The following is a 17,805-nucleotide window of genomic DNA, read 5'->3' on the forward strand; positions in this document are numbered from 1 at the left end:
TTAAGTAATAGATGATTTATGTCCTGATAGGAGAGTTCAGAATCACTCGCTAACAAAGTTATCAAGCAATTGGCACCAGATTTCGACTTAAAGGTAAGGCTAATAAGATACTTTATACGTATCCACGTAAAATACATGATTTATGTTATAATTAGGGTAGACCTAAATTATTATATTATCTAATAAGTATCTATTTATTGCACTAAATATTGTAAAATAATCGACTTTTTAATCATTTATTTAAATATCTGATAATACTGAATTAAATCTTTATCCATCATTGGATAGATATTGATCTTTAATAAAAGGAAATGTTATGTATTTTCCTAGGATCAACAAGAAAAGTTGACTACTATTTGCCATGAAAAATCTAATATTGAGGAATTTCAGATTCAAGATCAGGTCTTAAATCACGTCATACACTATTCTAAATATGAAACCAGGTAATGTTCACTAGGTTTGAAATTTGCACAAGACAATTAGGAAGATGATGATGATCATCAGATTGTTTATTTGCGAAGCCATGAAATAAATATCTTTTATTTATTAATCTTCTTTCCTGATTGTGTTTATGTCAAATTATTATAAACAGCAAGAGATCTCTGGATATCATGTCAGCAATTTCAGATGTTGTAGTTGATGTTATTTTGGAGATTTATGCTAAAGAAATATCAACAATAGAAGAAGATATCAAGAAGGCCGCGAAAACTGAAACTTCTGAAAGAGAATCTGGTGACATTGCTTTACTTACTCTTCCAGGAATTGCTGCGGTAATAAGAATTTATACAGTATAAAAATATTAAAATATTTGCAATAATTAGACCATTTGAGTATTAAATATACAGCTTAAATATCGCTTGTAAAAGGTTAGTATACATATAGTTTGTACTGATACGAAGGTATCCATTAACACTTGCAAAGCAAAGCTCTCATAATTATTTCATCTTGTTGGATTAATTAAATACCTTAAAATATGAATATGGACTTGCAAAGATTATAATTGAAGTTGATTTTACACTTGCTTGTATACATACAGGATTACTCTTTAGCCTACATTCCATTCTATATCTATAGTATCGAGCACAAATATTGTCTACCGGTTATTAAACATTGGCGAGAACATGTCAACTAATACTTGCAAAGTTATCATAGTTAATTAGTATCGCAGGATAAATAGACGTTTTAAAATACAATTATAACCTGCAAAAGATTATGAATGGCGTTAATTTGGCGTTTACTCGTAATTGTATATACAGAATTATTCTATAGCCTTGAATTCCATTTCTATATCTATAGTATCGAACGCGAACATTATCGGCTGCTAATCGCAATGAACGGAGAAAAAGACCGACATCTATGGCAGACTTGTCGGCTACAGAAGGTGCTAGTGATGAAGTAGACAAAGGACAAGCAGAGTCAGAGCAAATCTATACTGAAATTGTAGATGCTAAAGTTGAAGGAACCGACGAAGGAAAGATAACAACTGAAAAAAAACGAGGATTCAAAATCAAAACCCCCAACATTAAAACGTCCAATATTAAAACAAACTTCATGGGGTTCTTTAAGCGCTCAGGCGATTCAAAGTCGTCTAAACAGAAGGTAGCTGAAGAGAAAGCAGTTGGAGAAAAGCAGCCAGAAGAGGAGAAAGTAATTCTGTATAATTTTTTAATTTTGAAGTAAACCGTGCCACCGCTATTGCCATTCTATTAACAACAAGCAATATTATAGGAGTAAAATTAACTATATTGAATTCTCATGAATGATAAAATTTTGTTAAAAGCAGGAAGAAGTGGCAGAAGCATCTTTAGAAATACATGTAGAAGAAGGTCAAAAGCTCGATCATATCACTAAAACTCGTGCAGCTGGCCCACCACGACGTAGGCCACCAACACGTCCAGTTTTGGGTACCGATGAAGATCAAGAAGCAAATGGCGAAAAAAAGAAAAATGATGGGTAATATAGTATTCCTGAGCATTTTTTGAAGAGCTGATGACTTCTCTGTGCTATCATGATTGTATAATTCATCCCATAGCCCATAGTATCAGGGTAGCTAATCAAAAATATGGCCTATTAATTTAGGCAAAATGGAGAGGTAGAAGATGAAGACGACATTTATGAAAATAGCATTAGCATGGATGAACTGAAAGGTACAATAATTTATTGATTAAATCTAAAATAATTGTGTTAACATCAGTCGCTTATAGTCAAAACTACTACTTACTATTGAAGCTTAGAATCAAATTACATATCCATTTCATTAATGTCATCACATCCCTCTAATTTATTACACAATCCTAAATCTCGCACTTTACGAATTATTTTATAGCTGCAGCAGCGACTACCGATGCAAAATAAAAAGTGAAAGAGAATTAGGTAAAATGTCTCACGTGATATAGGACTTGAAATTTCATCCTAGTATATATTACTACATTCGTAAGAATAGAAAATAATTTTAAATTCTACATGATAAATCACTACTTACTTAAATACTACGAGATGCTACTTATTACGAATAGCATATTGTACTAGATCTGTCACTGCTTATTTAGTATTATTATTACTTCTTTCTATAGGAAATTTGTATCAGTAAAAGAAATAGCAAGTCGAAAAGCCGAAACTTTTCAATGAATTTCTGAATGATATTCTATTTGACAAATACAGTATATTTTAACTATTGAGATATACACGTAATAGCTAGCTTTCTTGATACCTTGTCAAGCAGTGAGACATTTACCATTTTTACTTTAACTAAAAATTACAATTTTCGATAGTTACTTGTATGAATGATTGATTTGGCTGCTAATTGATTTCAAACTTTATTTTATGTGATGATATCCTGTTTAGAGTTTAAGTCTTGTCCTGCAATGAAATTTGCATGATCGTGCTTGTTGCGATGAAAATTGGTTTCAATTTTGCATAATCATTTCATTTGTAGTTGTAATGAACTTTGAGTAGCGATTAATATTGACTTAAAATCAATGCTGATTTATAAATTATTAACCATGATCTTAAATTTTACTTGAATCATTGGATAATTCAGCTTCTACTTCTAACGTTGGCATTGCCTTGCCTTTTTCAGCTGTATTTAAAACTATTGTTTCTGCTTGTTTTTGTATTTTTGATGACAGATAGGCGTAAAGAAGTGTTCTATCAACTTTAGTATTACTATAAATTTTAGATTATAGTAGTAATGATATCTTCGATTCTGACTGCAGTAGATGTCAAGATAATTTTAATTGTTGATTAATAAAATGTCCGCTTTCTACTAACGACTAATTGTGAACGAGATTGTTAGAAGGTTGACTGTTGTATCAATGCTAACATGCGATAGGCGAGAGTTTCGATAGGGCTTTGAAATCATTTTATGATATAATTTCTATATTACCAAATCCAAATTGTAAAGTAAGTAATAATGCTAATTTTATTTGTAGTCCTATATTTACATTGCATGCTGTAGCGATAGTGTTGATGCTACACTTGCTACAGTTAGGATAGGCTAAATGACATTTATCGTTAACTTACATATTATACCCGTACGTTCACTGTAGATAGTTAAGCCCGAAATTGTATCGTATAATATAAGTAAATATTTCGCTTTAATCTAAAAGCTATGCAAGAAGAATAGTAAAGTTGAATTTGTTGCTATCGGTAGATATTTTTCAAAAATGAAAAAGTGCAATACATTTTATATTCAACTCTATTGTAGTGGTTTACATTGTAATTCTTCATGATATCACACATTTTTTTGTACATTAAGAATAGATAACTACTCCGTAGCTAATTTTGAAGAGGAAATAACCTTCTTCGTCAAAGACTAAGAGGGTAAATATTAAGAAAGAGCTTAATGTATCATAAAGAGGGCCACAATTAGAAAAAGACAACAAGTTAGTGCAGTTGGTGGCAAATGCTGTCGCCAACACCAGATGGTATCAAAGTATAGCCTCTTAATTTAATGTTCGTCATGTGTCTTGTGGAAAGTGCTCATCTTCGCGCTACCAGAGATCGTCCGATTTGTTAAATATTTTGCTATATGCCAATATAGTCAAGTAGACGATTACGGAGCCACCAAGTATTAATCCCATAGCACCAGGTTGAATCTATTCAATTAAATTGACAGTGATGTTGATATGCGCATTCAATGATTGTAGTTAGAACTGAATTTGTGTTATTCCGTGAATTGCTGTATTAAGATGGAATCACGATACGGTAACAATTACTTACAATCTTAGTGTGAGCCAAAAGCATAGGAAATGCTGTAGGATGATGGTAAGAATGGAAAGATGCATTAGTGGTAGCAAATTTCCTCAAGTATTTGTATTGTGATGACGGTTTAGTTCATAATAAGAGTTGAAAGTAAAAATATTATTAGCCAGTACTTACCAAAACCTGAAGTGACAAATACCGCGGTGCAGTATATTGCTATATCCTTACCAACACTATCGAAAGGAATAAGAGTACCGCAGCAGTTAAATGATGTTATTACCAGGTAAAATTGCTCTAGACACATTTGATATCATTTCTCATTTATTCAGGTTTATTGTTGATGAGAAGTAATGCTCTACCATATGGTCTACCGTCATAATTGCTGTGATATCGTACAATGTCACTATAACTCGAGAAAGTTGGAGCAAGTTCAAGTTTATTGTATGCATAGACTTTGCCTAGTAACAGTCCGCTAATTCAACTATACTCTGCAAAGTGAAAGATATCAAGATGTACTCTTGCCTGGTGCAGTATATCCATCAGTGTCAATAGTAGTATGAATATCACATACGCATACAGTAATATGGTTACGTTATAGTTAGTATCGTCTGCTGTACAATCTATATTCATCTCTATTTTTACTACACTACGACCATAAACAATTATGAAATACTGTATGTCCAATTTTATCACCCAAATGGCAAGATTTTTTATACACATCGATCGATGGTACGCGTAGAAAGATTAATTTCTTGGTAAAGTAAATTACTGTTAGTAAGTGATTAAGTTAATGGACATCTTTTTGAAAAGAATCGGTAACTAGAAAGTAAAGGCGTCGATAGTATCAAAGTATCGTCATGGACATTGATTACATGATCGTACCCGCTCTCCGTGCCAAAATCCCCTTGAAGTCGATTAGCAATCATGATGGGTATCGGTGCCAAGACATAAAAGATAACTGTGGTTGAAAAGAATCATTAATTCTATCTCTGTATCTAATTAATTCTATATTAATGTATGTAGTATACTCAATACGCTGATATAAGAATATCATAGCAATGTAGCCATTCCATAAGTCCTTTCCTACCGCTTTTGACATTCACTTACCGATAAACATAGGCCACCAACAACTAAAAAATATTGAAGAAAAAGAGAATGAATGACGATGTTATAACTTTGTAATAAATTTTTTATTAGCATAACAATTATTTAGCGATCGTTGTTCTAGGCAATCAAGCCATTTCTCAATCATCCTACGATCATTAAGCAATCAATCGATCGTATTCTCTTCATTTTACAATCAATCAATTGAATCTTTGACTAGTCAAAATTATCGGTACTTACTCATATTCAGGTAATGCACATCCGAGGACATCCAAGAGGATACCACAAGCGAATGAAAACGTAATTGCGACAAGGCTAGAGTAGGGAAGAAAAAATAAGGGAATGAATTTAGCAAAACGGATGTAGAAGCCACAGTATTTCAAAGTCATTATAAGTCACTGTTTGTCTATGATTGTATAGAGAGGATCAATACATCCTTTCCAACGTAAACTAAAGTCGAGATATCACTACAGAAGGGTAGTCCGGTTTTAATGTTAAATTTATTATCGATTGCATTGCTAATCGATAATGTTTTGGATGGGCCATTTTGTCCATTACGTCATCGTGCTACTTTTACTGGTACTGGTAGTACCAGTCATGGTAACGCGGTTTGACTTCTGATGCGGCATTTCCATACACAACATTAGACTAGGACATTGCTCTTGATTGACTATGCATCACGCAATCGCGTTCAAGACGTCACAATCGAAGTTAAAGAAAAGGATTTGTAGGCTTTAGGATTGACAGTGGAGACGATCGAATGGCGATCAAATTGTAAGGCATACAAGCAAAAGAACAGATGATTTGAACTGATCAAGGGCAGAATAGGAATAGAGTCTAGTTTCGGACTGTAGATACTGTCTTGGATGGTATCAATGAAGTCTGCTCGAGCCGATTTGTAATGGTGTATTGACAGTGAAGATGGCTAAATGACGGCCGAGTTTCAATGCATACAGCCCAGTACAAGCAAAAGAATGGATGTTTTGAAAGTGATCAAGGATAGTAGTAAATAGGAATAAAGTGTCGGTAAGGACGCCATGTACCATCTTTGATGGCATCCATGGACTTGACTACAACTGATTGAAATGGCCATGATTATAATGAACAACTTACGCTGGTGTCGCAATTCAATCAAAAGGATGCAACAAGAGGACAAGAACCCGATAGGATCGACGTCCAGTAGGAATGGATACCCAATACATCGTCGCAGTATTATCCCATAGCGATCATATTAGAATGGGGATAGAATGAAGAGAAATTGAATTAGTATGATGTATACCGTGTAAGAAGAGAATTGGATTTGAACAAAATTCACCTGGCGTCGTAATTCAATCCAAAGGATGCAACAAGAGGACAAGAACCCGATAGGATCGACGTCCAGTAGGAATGGATACCCAATACATTGTCGCAGTATTATCCCATAGCGATCATATTAGAATGGGGATAGAATGAAGAGAAATTGAATTAGTATGATGTATACCGTGTAAGAAGAGAATTGGATTTGAACAAAATTCACCTGGCGTCGTAATTCAATCCAAAGGATGCAACAAGAGGACAAGAACCCGATAGGATCGACGTCCAGAAGGAATGGATACCCAATAAATCGTCGCAGTATTATCCCATAGCGATCATATTGGAATGGCGATAGAGTCAAGAGAAATTGAATTAGTATGATGAGTACCGTGTAAGAAGAGAATTGGATTCCAACAAAATTCACCTTTAATTCCTGCCATACTGTAGAGGTTGTTGTTGTTGTGGAAGAATGATGATGATCGATCGACGAGATGCTGAAGGTTAACGGTCTAGTCGAGGGGTGCCGGGGCTGCTCATAAATGACACTTGATTGTGGTGCTGTCCGTCCGCTCGTCCACGCAAGCCTGTGCTGTACTGCGCAGTGTACAGCAGCAGTGCTGAATTCAAGCTACTGTACCGGACCGAACCGAACCGTTCTGATCTGGACTGTCCTGCTCGTTTGTTTACCAACTAGAGAGAAAATTTTTTTTCCAGGTACAAGTCTGCTATTGTTCTGGTCCAGGGCGACATGGGTTTTGCGCAGAGAAAGTTGTTGAGACATTTTGGGGAGTGAATTATACAGGTGTAGTACAGCAGAGTGACTACATGAAGTTAGGTACCCTTAAGAGATGATTGGCAAAAGCCAATGGAAATGAATTTTTCAAGTGTCTTGTTGATTCCTAGTCATGGCTGGGGCATTTTTTCACGAAATGATGACATAGTGTACCCCAGGTATAGTATAGTATCGTAGAGTGACTACGTGAAGTGAGGTACCCTTGAGAGATTTGTACTCTTAAGCAAATGGAAATAAATTTTTCAAGTATCTTGTTGATTCCTAGTCATGGCTGGGGCATTTTTTCACTAAATGATGACATAGTGTACCCCAGGTATAGTATAGTATCGTAGAGTGACTACGTGAAGTGAGGCACCCTTGAGAGATCATTGGGATAAGCAAATGGAAATGAATTTTTCAAGTGTCTTTCCACACATCCTGTAATGTTCGCTAGTGGCTTAGTGACAGTGGTGACCCTTGAGAGATCATGTTTTGCAATCATTTTACGAGTGGAATCTCTACTTGCTCTCCGCTTCAGGGAACATTCTCATTTTTGAGTCAGCCCATTTTCTCCTCCATTTTATACCGTTGTATGACGTTTTACAAGTGCTACTGTATAGTATACAGTGTCGTACACAGAGGCAAGCTAGCAGGTGACATTATTTGTAGGCAAAGAGCCCCTCTCTTGTGCTGGTTCCATTGCACAACAAACCATGTTAAAATACATGCCTGTAGAGTGTGTGTGTGTACTTATGCTATATGCATGAATAGATGTTGTTTTATCGCAATTGATTTTATAAATTCAAGTTTTATCCTTCAATTGGCCTTCTTCCGTTGCATGGAAATGAAGAAATGGAATCCATTTTGCAAGATTGGAACATCATTTCCAAGGCCTAGCTACTAGTCTACTTTGGCACAAGAACAAGATTTTGATGGACACCTCCAATGTCTGTCCGTCCAAAAGAAAGATGGTACAGGCACTGTATCAAGACAGGAAGATGGCCGATATTGGACCCTCTTTACCCCATTTTCCCATGGGTATTGTATGCTGTTGAAAGTGTGGAAAGGGACAGTCTTCTACCAAATACTGCTTTGCAATTGTTTTTCTTTGTAATTAATCATTCATTCTCATCTGCTGACGTCATGACCCCGAGTCAGCCATAACAACCGACCCTCGTCATCAGCCCACCACACAGTCACACACACACACAGTCAGACACACACACGGTCACACACACACACAGTCACACACACACACAGTCACACACACACACAGTCACACACACACACAGTCACACACACACAGTGGTAGCGGCCAACAACAAGGACGCCATTAAACCCTTTGCAAATCCTCCATTAGCGCTTTCCAGTTGGCATCGTTTGCATGAGAAAAACTGCAAGAACTTTTCTTCTTGACTGCATTGATGCATAGAAAAAGAACAAATTGAAACGGATTGATCGCTTAAAATACTGATTGAATTGTTAATTGTAGGCGTAATTGAATTAAATTGATCATCACCCATCTCAGTGGTTGCTTGTTGGTGATCCAATTCAAAAGAATTCTTGCATCGTGTTGGAGAGAGAGAGAGAGAGAAAGAGGGGAAAAAATACCCCCCAAATTATCCATTAAATTACTACCAAACAAGCGAACTATCCATTGATTATCGCCATTAACAATGGCTGATTCTTCTTCTCCTATGGCATCGACACAAACCCAAGTCAAAGTGGTCGACCCTTCCAAGAAAATTTGGTGCTCAAGTCGTGATACTATCGCTGCCTCTGAGCGCGGCGTTGTAACCAGACGCAATAAGAAAGTGGAGAGACCCAGTAATCATATTATTGAAGAAGTAATTGAACCTTTGCATTTACTTGGAGCCTTTGTTGGCTACCATTCGCCCAAGTATAAGACATTAGCCAGTATTTGCCTTTTCCTTTTCTACCTCAACTTGATCATTTCGTCCACTTTTATCGTCTATTTTACGGCCATCAATCTCTACCTCATCGTCTATTGCATCGTCGCTGTCATGTATACCCTTAGCGCTGGTTTATGTGCTTACTATGTCAACACTAGAACGCTGCCCTATATCGAAAAATCCATCAAAGCGCTCTATCGTGATAAATTATATATCGATAGTTTAGAATCGGTTCGAGAATTAAATAAGGTAAGTCTAGTCATGATGGGATACAATCCATTCAATTCTTGTTGTTTTTCTGCACTTTCTCAACTGCTTGTCTTGTCCAACAATTCATCCTGCCTCCGCCGTCTTGACAATATCCGACATGCAGCAACAAGTTTCGTCCACAGTTGGACACTCTCTTCATTCTTCAAAATTCATTTTTTTCCATCCCCTTTTTCCTTCAACAAAGTCCTTTTCTATCTTTAACCTTCAACAACATCCTTCCTACCCAATGAAGAGGTAAAATGGAGTCAATCAGTCGGGTATAAGTTTATTAAAGATCCAAATTCTCCTGATCATGACGATACTTGTCGATAACAACGTCATCACGTACAATCGTCTAACCATTTTTCCCCAATACCTTTCCTTCGCTACGTTCAAGAAGGTAAATGGGACAAGAAAACTCTTTAACGCCATGAAAATAGCCATGAGATGAGAATCAATAGTAATCAGTCCATTGGATAATGATAAAATTCGCAAGAAATGCAATATTGTCATGATGGAATCGATCATAAACAACGTTGTTTATTTTTCTTTCTGCCATCATTCATAATCTATCTTTTTTTTTTTTTTCCCATCAATGCCATCATAAATTTTTCTCCATCGCTGACTTGCAAGATGGAAAAGATAACCTAAATGATGAAGGCGCTAGTAGATACAAGCAATGTTGTATGAAATGCATGTTAATGCATTTTTCCGATCTGATTTAAACTTTCATGCCTTGACAGCGCGATCAGATCATTTTTGTTGACAACATTGAAATTTTGCTTTACATTATTGTGAATGCGCTCGTACCATTTTTCTCCTTTCCCAATCTTACATTAAGGTCATGCTTGCCTTTTCCATAAATTAGACAAATGAAATGATGATCAACGCTACTCTACTACTGTCCATCATTGACTAGGAAATAACATTAATAAATCCTTATCAATGCTTGGCGATCCTTACTGCACGCGTGGCCATTTTTGAACTCTTCTCTCCATCACAGTTCACAGTTTCAAGGAGAGAGAAAAAAAATACTCCATTGTTGACCGTTAACCAGTTTTGGGGGCCAAGGATAACATTACTGTTAAACCTAACAAATCCAATCCCAATAATCAATGTGCCTGTCCAGTAAAAAGCTAATAGGCTGTCTTGTACAAATGAGAGAAATTTCCATATTTTGGCCATAATCAGACATGGCTTCTATCCCACATCCCTCATTATTCATAATCAAATTGGCCAGTAATCCAATGGAAAATCCCTCCCATTTCTTATGCGGTTCAATTCATTAATTATGACAGAGAAAAACATTGGAAAAGGATGAAGAATCGCTTTGATGCATGTCTGTATGTTGCACCACTTTGTCAAGCAATTTCTGAATCATTTCCATCAACCAGCTATTAAGGAAAGAAAACGCACTCATGACTGCATTGATAGAGGGTGTTGAAAACTATTCTATTCAACTGTCAAATTGACAATCCTGGTTGTAGTCGAACAAACTTTTGCCTTGATTCACTTTAAGGTGCTAAAATCAAAAATCTCCTACACAATTTTCTATTAATAACTGGATGTCATCAATGATTGATGATCTATTGAAACAAGAATAAAAATGGATTTAATCCGGTCTTATTCTGGCCGTATTCAATAACATTTCTACGTGATGGACTATTGATGCTGTTACAGCTAAATCAAAGTCTTTTTAAAAGAATTTTTATTTCTCTTTTCTCCCCTTGACGCTAATCTAATTTTATTTATTTTTTTCCCCCTTTTTTGCTGTCTTTCCTTCCATTGCTAAGGGTTCATTTTAGGCAATGGTAGACATCAACATTGAATTAATTTTACCACAACAGTGATCGATGATCCAATGCTATTGAAAATGGCATATTACCGTCGGCTGAAAACTAGACATCACAGCTGTCATCATGTAATTTCAATAATGATAGAGTAGATGATAAATTTAAACCTCCACTAGATTCCTTTTTCAATTCTACAGTACTTTAAGCTACCGATGGAGTTCTACCCCATCCTGTTTATTTATTGGTATCAAGGGTAATTATCCCGGGTTAATGAAACCTTTTAGACTTGCTTACACAACACCAGCTGGCTGGCCCCAAGTTGATAATACCCATTTCATGCAATTTAATGAATATATCGATACGATGAGCCATCTTGCTTAAGTTCATATTGAATTGGATATTGAAATCGATAGTATACTTTACTGTACTAGCCATCGACATCGTTAAATCCAATATTAAGTTTAGATTCATTCTGTGCGTTTATTGGACCACTTGATAGCAAGTTTAAAATTGGATTACAACAACAAGATACACGTTATCAATGCGCTAGTGAAAATTGGCTTTCACTAGCCAATTTTAATACGTGGATGATTTCAATCATGGAAGTAAAAAACTTCCACCTTTCCATCGTAGCGATATCTCCATGATTTCTACCCATGTTGAAATGTTAATCCATAATCTCTGCCTTTTTTCACCATAGTGTGGCAAAATCTCGTAGTCAGGCTATTCAACAAAGTTCTAGCTACAATTCTTTCTTTAAAATACATTATTGTCAAAAAGTTAAAACCCTCTAGGCATAGGGACTTTCCACAATACTTGTGATGGAAAGATATATTAAAGTAGGATTATTTCTATCCTTTTTTATTTTGCAATCCATTCCTGAATGGATTAAATTGAAGTTTGAGATGACAGATGGTAGTAACTCAATGATAGTGGATCATTGTTGCTAGGGTACAACAGCAATTAATTTTAATTCAATTACTAAATTAGAAAAGTGAATGATGTCAAGGATTAATTGATTATTCTAGGCATATTATTGAAACTTAGTGTTCTTTCCTAGATTTCCTAATTGTTTATCGTTGAGAATCTCCTCGATTAACCCATAGTATGCTCGACTTTTTGCCACCAATGCTTATCATCCATTGAAATTCAAGCATGGGTAGCAATATCCAATTTTAGCATTATGATGCATTGATGATTTCATGCCATCACTTCCATTCTCTATGCCTAGTGATTGAACATAGCTTAAAGCAATGTCCATGGAATGTATTCTAGCATAATAGACAGCCAACTCCTTGTCATAAATGCTTGTAATAGTTTCAAAATAGAGTCGACACTTTGACATCATCAATTGCTGCTGTACTTTGCCAATGAGTATAAATTCAATTCCATTGAACGTGTGAAAGTGACAATATCCGACTCAAAGAGTAGAACGGACAATATCGATATTGGATAGTAATTTGTTGCTATCAAGAAATAGAGATAGATGTCATCCAATTGCAAATAACGATAGTCATCAATTTATCCAGGATAATCATCATCGTCGACAAACAACACTGACCAAAAATAGGACATTCCCGTTTATTCGATAAATACTATCCTACTACTTTTTTTTACTCTACAACTCGTTTTAGACGCTTAGAACGAGCCAACTAGAGTAGAGACAATATGGCCATGGATCGAGTTGACTGAAAAGGATTCATTGAACTTGGTATCCTATTCCTTGGCAATCAATGTAGAGAATAATATGCGAATATCACATAGCAAGCCAAAAGATACAACAACACATTATTACAAATTTCCAACTCGCAAAGCCGAATAAATCACATTAATACTCATGGGTCTACTGTTTTTATCCTTTTCGCTTTATAAAAGATACATCGATAGGATAGTGAAATAAAAAAGCTTCTCATTGCGATTGAAATTACAATCAAACAGCTTTTCCCATGCTTTTTAAAATCAATGACTTTTTATTCTCCAAATTATACTGTACATCAAAAATGAAATGAAAGCGAGTCTGTATTATTCCAATATTGTTTTGATGAACCCTATGTAAATAGCCAATAATAGAATTGACATAGAAATTTCAAGAGAATAGCCAAGAAGTTGTTGATGTCTTATAATCATAGTCCTTATAATTACTACAACATCATTTAAAATGGATTTGAATGCTATCAAATCAATACAATAGATGTTATTTCCGTCGACTTTAACGAACAATAATTTCATTTTGAAATGGATCAAAAATGAGTTTGTCTCTTAACTCTTTTTTTCCTTCTTGTACAGAAATATACCATAGCGCTTCCAGTACTTGCAATTCTCTTGGCAGTATTAGAATTAGGCTGTCATGTCATTGCTGGAGTCAATGCTTTTGCCAGGATTAAATATCATATTGGATATGGTATTATTATCCCTATTCATTTCCTACGATTTATATCGCTATTCCATATAACGTATGCCTACTGCTATTTTATGGCATGTGCTGTTACCTTGATGTCTTTGACCGGGCTTTCAATGCGCCAATGGACAGGTAAGTTCAACTTGAATCCACTTGAAAATGAAATAATTGCTAGCAAGACACCAATTGCATTTTAGGCTCGTATTAATAACTTTATTACAACAAAGTAGAAAGTAAAAATGCTGCTTATCATCAGCTGAGCAAGTACAGTCTATCGCTAGTTATAATAGGAAGATATCCACTTGTATTTTACACTCTAATCGTAATCAAGAATTCTATTGCAATATGGTAGACTCGATTATCATCGATAACTTCATTACAACATTATAGACGGTAAAAAGGTTACCTATAGTCACCTGAGAATGTAGAAGAAACATTGCAAACTATTTTTTTCACATAGTTCAGCAAATGAGCGCAAATACATTCATAAAAATTAACTTGTCAAGCACAACTTTGACATATAATTTTACCAGTATGGAGTACAGCATAGCAACCTAACATCGTATATCTGAAAAAATATTCAACGTAGTAATACCTTCTAATTGCTGTGATACAATCAAGTCGAAGTATGGTATCATGGTGGCGATGCCATGACATGATACTCCTCCAATGAACAATATTCTTAATAAATATCTGATGTTGTCTATTTTTTTTAACAAAACGGACCGACTGAAGCAATGTTAATTAGACAGTTGCTAATTGCAATTAATTAATTACATTATGAGCATTGAACTACAGTATATCAGTATACAGCAATTACAGCTTTTGAATAGGATTCTACGAAAATACTAATAAAACTCTTTCCTACTAGACATAGCAATTTTACAAAATAACTTTTAATTTCTATTGATGAATTTTTATTTTGAATTCAAATTGACCTTCATTTCTTCATTTATAGAACAAGCTGGAAGTGTTTTACGTGTTTCACCTCCGGAAATATCATTTGGTGAAGCGGTTCATTCTTTCGGCTTAAGATCAACATTTGTCAGTGATGCATCAAAAGCTTGCGAAGTTAGTTTTCATTAAAAAGCAAGAAAAAAAAATACAATTGTGTAGTTTGGATAGAACATGTTTATCCAAGGGTAGAATGACTATTTATTTCTCTTATATGCCCATATTTTTTATTCAATACTTTTCTAGGGCATGCTGACCGTCACATTTATCATCAGCTTTAGCTCAATCGTTCTCAATTCCTACAATTTCTTATTTACCGAAAGATGCGGTGTTTATTTATGGTCAGTTGTAATATGTCTATCTCAAGTTATAACACCACTGGCGGTATCAGCTTGGGCGACAAAAGCATATCACGACTATACGCTTATAGTTGTGCAAGCATGGGTTACACAACCTGATGAGGACGACATCAAGGAAATGGAAAAGCAGAAATCCATGCAATCTGGAGATTCACCAAGAAAAAGAACCTGGAAAGATGTTCTTCGAAAAAATACCAAAGTAAGTCAATTGTAAACATTCTGGATAGAAAAAATTATACTATAGAAAATATTATTTTCTATATTCAAAATGGAAATTTTAACGCTCTCATTTGCTACTTGGATATACTTTCAATTGTTTTTAAAATTGTTCCATAATTATTTGCTAACTAGATTAATCCTGGTGCTCAGAACATATTGAATACTGGAAATAATCTAGCTCCACCTTCATCTGATACCAATTCTCCACAAGCAACTCACCACAATCGAACAAATAAACTCGGCAATAATGAAGATGATAATTCCTCCGCTCCAGAAGAATCCAACTCACCACGATCCAATTTATTGTTAAAGCTAAAAAATTTAAAAAGTAACGAAGAATTAACGCCTACACAAGATGAATCAGTCTCCAATACTAACATAACGCTTAATTCTCCTCGTTCAAATCTACTATCGAAATTAAAAAATCTCAAAGAAAATGATCAACTACCTCCTACGCCTATCCAATCGCTTCGCAAGAGCAGCTCTAGTAATAGTCTCCAGATCAAAGAATTTAGGGATTCATTAACTAATAATAATAATAATAATAATGATGTTGTTATACCAATGGAACCATTATCAGATAAAGAATCACCGACTACCAATACTAATGGTTCTGGTATCGATATCACTGCTGGAAGTGAAGGCGGGGTTAAGAAAAGAAATCCTTGGAAATTAGCCTTGGATACTGCAAAAGATGAAAAGGAAAGCTTCAATAACGCTGATGTTTCCAAGTTAAACACTTCTGTTGGTGATGGCGGTAGCGATAGCAATGAGGGACCTTTGCCATCTCCAGTAAAAGAAGAGAAAGTAGTCAAAGAAAAAAATAATCAATTTTTAAATCTAATTCGCGGAGTTGGTCTAGTTGCTGGTAAACTACGACGGAAACGAAATCAGCAGCGCCTAAACTTTGAAAAATACATCACTTACTTGCAAAGTATCAAATCGGAAACTGGATTCTCGGTTATTCGATCAGTGATGACATGGGGTGGTGTATCCAATTTTGTATTTATAGTATTTTCTGCTGTGGCAGTCTTTGCCCAAGAGGCAATTTTTGGCGATGCCACGGACAGGAATGTGAATGCTTGCTTAAACAAAACTGTAATTTTTCTACAAAATTTATAGTTTAACACTATGTAATTTATCCATTCGCTATAACATCAATCTGTAGCTTTTATAACATGCCTATCATTAGGCTTGCCTAAGCATATTTCAAAAAGTGACATTAAAATTTTTGTATCATTGGGCCAGATAGTGCAGGCTGATATTCCTCTTTTTTAGCTTGCAACAATCAACCATTATCACTGTAATAATGGTATTATTTTTTTACATGACAGTGGTCAAACTACTACGTTGCTTGGACTGATGAAATAGCACCTTTCTATTCATTCCAAATTTACAATTAAAAATTGATGCGATGCAATGGAACATGATTCATACTGACTTGTAATTTGTAAGGCTATGATGCTATTGACACCCTTATTAATTCCTTTCGCCTAGTATCTATGTTTAGAAATAACATATATTAATAGACAGGCGAGATTTGTTTTGTTATGCCTTAAATACCATTGATATGTACGTATATCAACTATATGTTAGGTAGCATATTGTATCAATCAATGGTAGAGTCGAGTTCCATTTTCTACTGAATATTGAATCTAGACAGGCAACGCTTTTGCACCTTATTATTTATGTACAAATTAAAAATATCCTACAGATTATACACTTAATTATTAGTAAGAATATATTTATTCATTAAAAGACGTACAAATTCATTTTATAAACGTCAGGCTATCATTTTATTATATCGGGTAAATTTAAATATATCATACTATTAAGCGATGGAATCGAGTACAAACTGATTAACACATGTACCGCTAGAGACTACTCATTTCTTAAGTAGTCTCTAATACTATTTCGGTTACTACTGTACTCGCATAAATGAACTTCAATATTTTTTATATAACCCAGCTATTTTTACTGTTACTGCTTATTGTATGCGTTATATAATGTATTATAGACCCTACTTAAGGTTATTGCAGTCCAAATAATTTCTATTTTATGCTAAAGCAGAATATTGTATGTTGCTTTTTAATTACTAGCATGCTGATACAATATTGACTACACACTTTTACTAATTTTGCGACTTTTGATGCCATCAGCTGCTACAATACTTGGTCAGCACTGAAGCTGCCTAGCTAAAATGTATTTGCATAAAAGCATCACAACTATTTGCTATAATTATAAAGACTTTTTGCTATCGTTAATTCGACTTAAAATATATTTTTAAATCTATAGATAGTATTCAAATAAAAGTAAACATATTTGGATGGATCAATAAGTTTATATAGTTATCTCCGTATATGGCTGAAGTCAGCTGATGTCAAAAGCATTAAAGCAAGCAAGTTTAAATATCCATCTCATTTGTATCTAGTAAGCTATGCCAGAGAAGAATACAGGTATTTCTAGGCAAGCATAGTATCTTAAGAGCGCATAACAACCTTAACCGCTATAATTTGATACATAAAAGCATCTCAACAACATCTAGGCA

General features: G+C 34.9%; 2 protein-coding genes across 2 annotated transcripts; one reads left to right on the forward strand and one right to left on the reverse strand.

Moving 5' to 3' along the window:
* Positions 1–3,992: 3,992 nt before the first annotated feature.
* On the reverse strand, positions 3,993–7,381 carry TRIADDRAFT_55514 (uncharacterized protein; the record flags this gene model as incomplete). The annotated part of the gene is made up of 7 exons (XM_002111925.1): positions 3,993–4,097; positions 4,222–4,253; positions 4,381–4,436; positions 5,086–5,161; positions 5,311–5,333; positions 5,548–5,622; positions 7,248–7,381. The coding sequence occupies 7 exons, from the start codon at positions 7,379–7,381 to the stop codon at positions 3,993–3,995; spliced, it is 501 nt and encodes a 166-aa protein (XP_002111961.1).
* A 1,667-nt stretch (positions 7,382–9,048) lies between these two features.
* Positions 9,049–16,379, forward strand: TRIADDRAFT_55515 (uncharacterized protein; the record flags this gene model as incomplete). The annotated part of the gene is made up of 6 exons (XM_002111429.1): positions 9,049–9,534; positions 11,759–11,932; positions 13,614–13,857; positions 14,684–14,796; positions 14,926–15,237; positions 15,390–16,379. 6 exons carry the CDS (start codon positions 9,049–9,051, stop codon positions 16,377–16,379), a joined length of 2,319 nt encoding a protein of 772 aa, XP_002111465.1.
* Positions 16,380–17,805: the final 1,426 nt, after the last annotated feature.

This window comes from Trichoplax adhaerens, genomic scaffold, assembly GCF_000150275.1.
Source record: "Trichoplax adhaerens TRIADscaffold_4 genomic scaffold, whole genome shotgun sequence".
Lineage (NCBI taxonomy): Eukaryota > Metazoa > Placozoa > Uniplacotomia > Trichoplacea > Trichoplacidae > Trichoplax > Trichoplax adhaerens.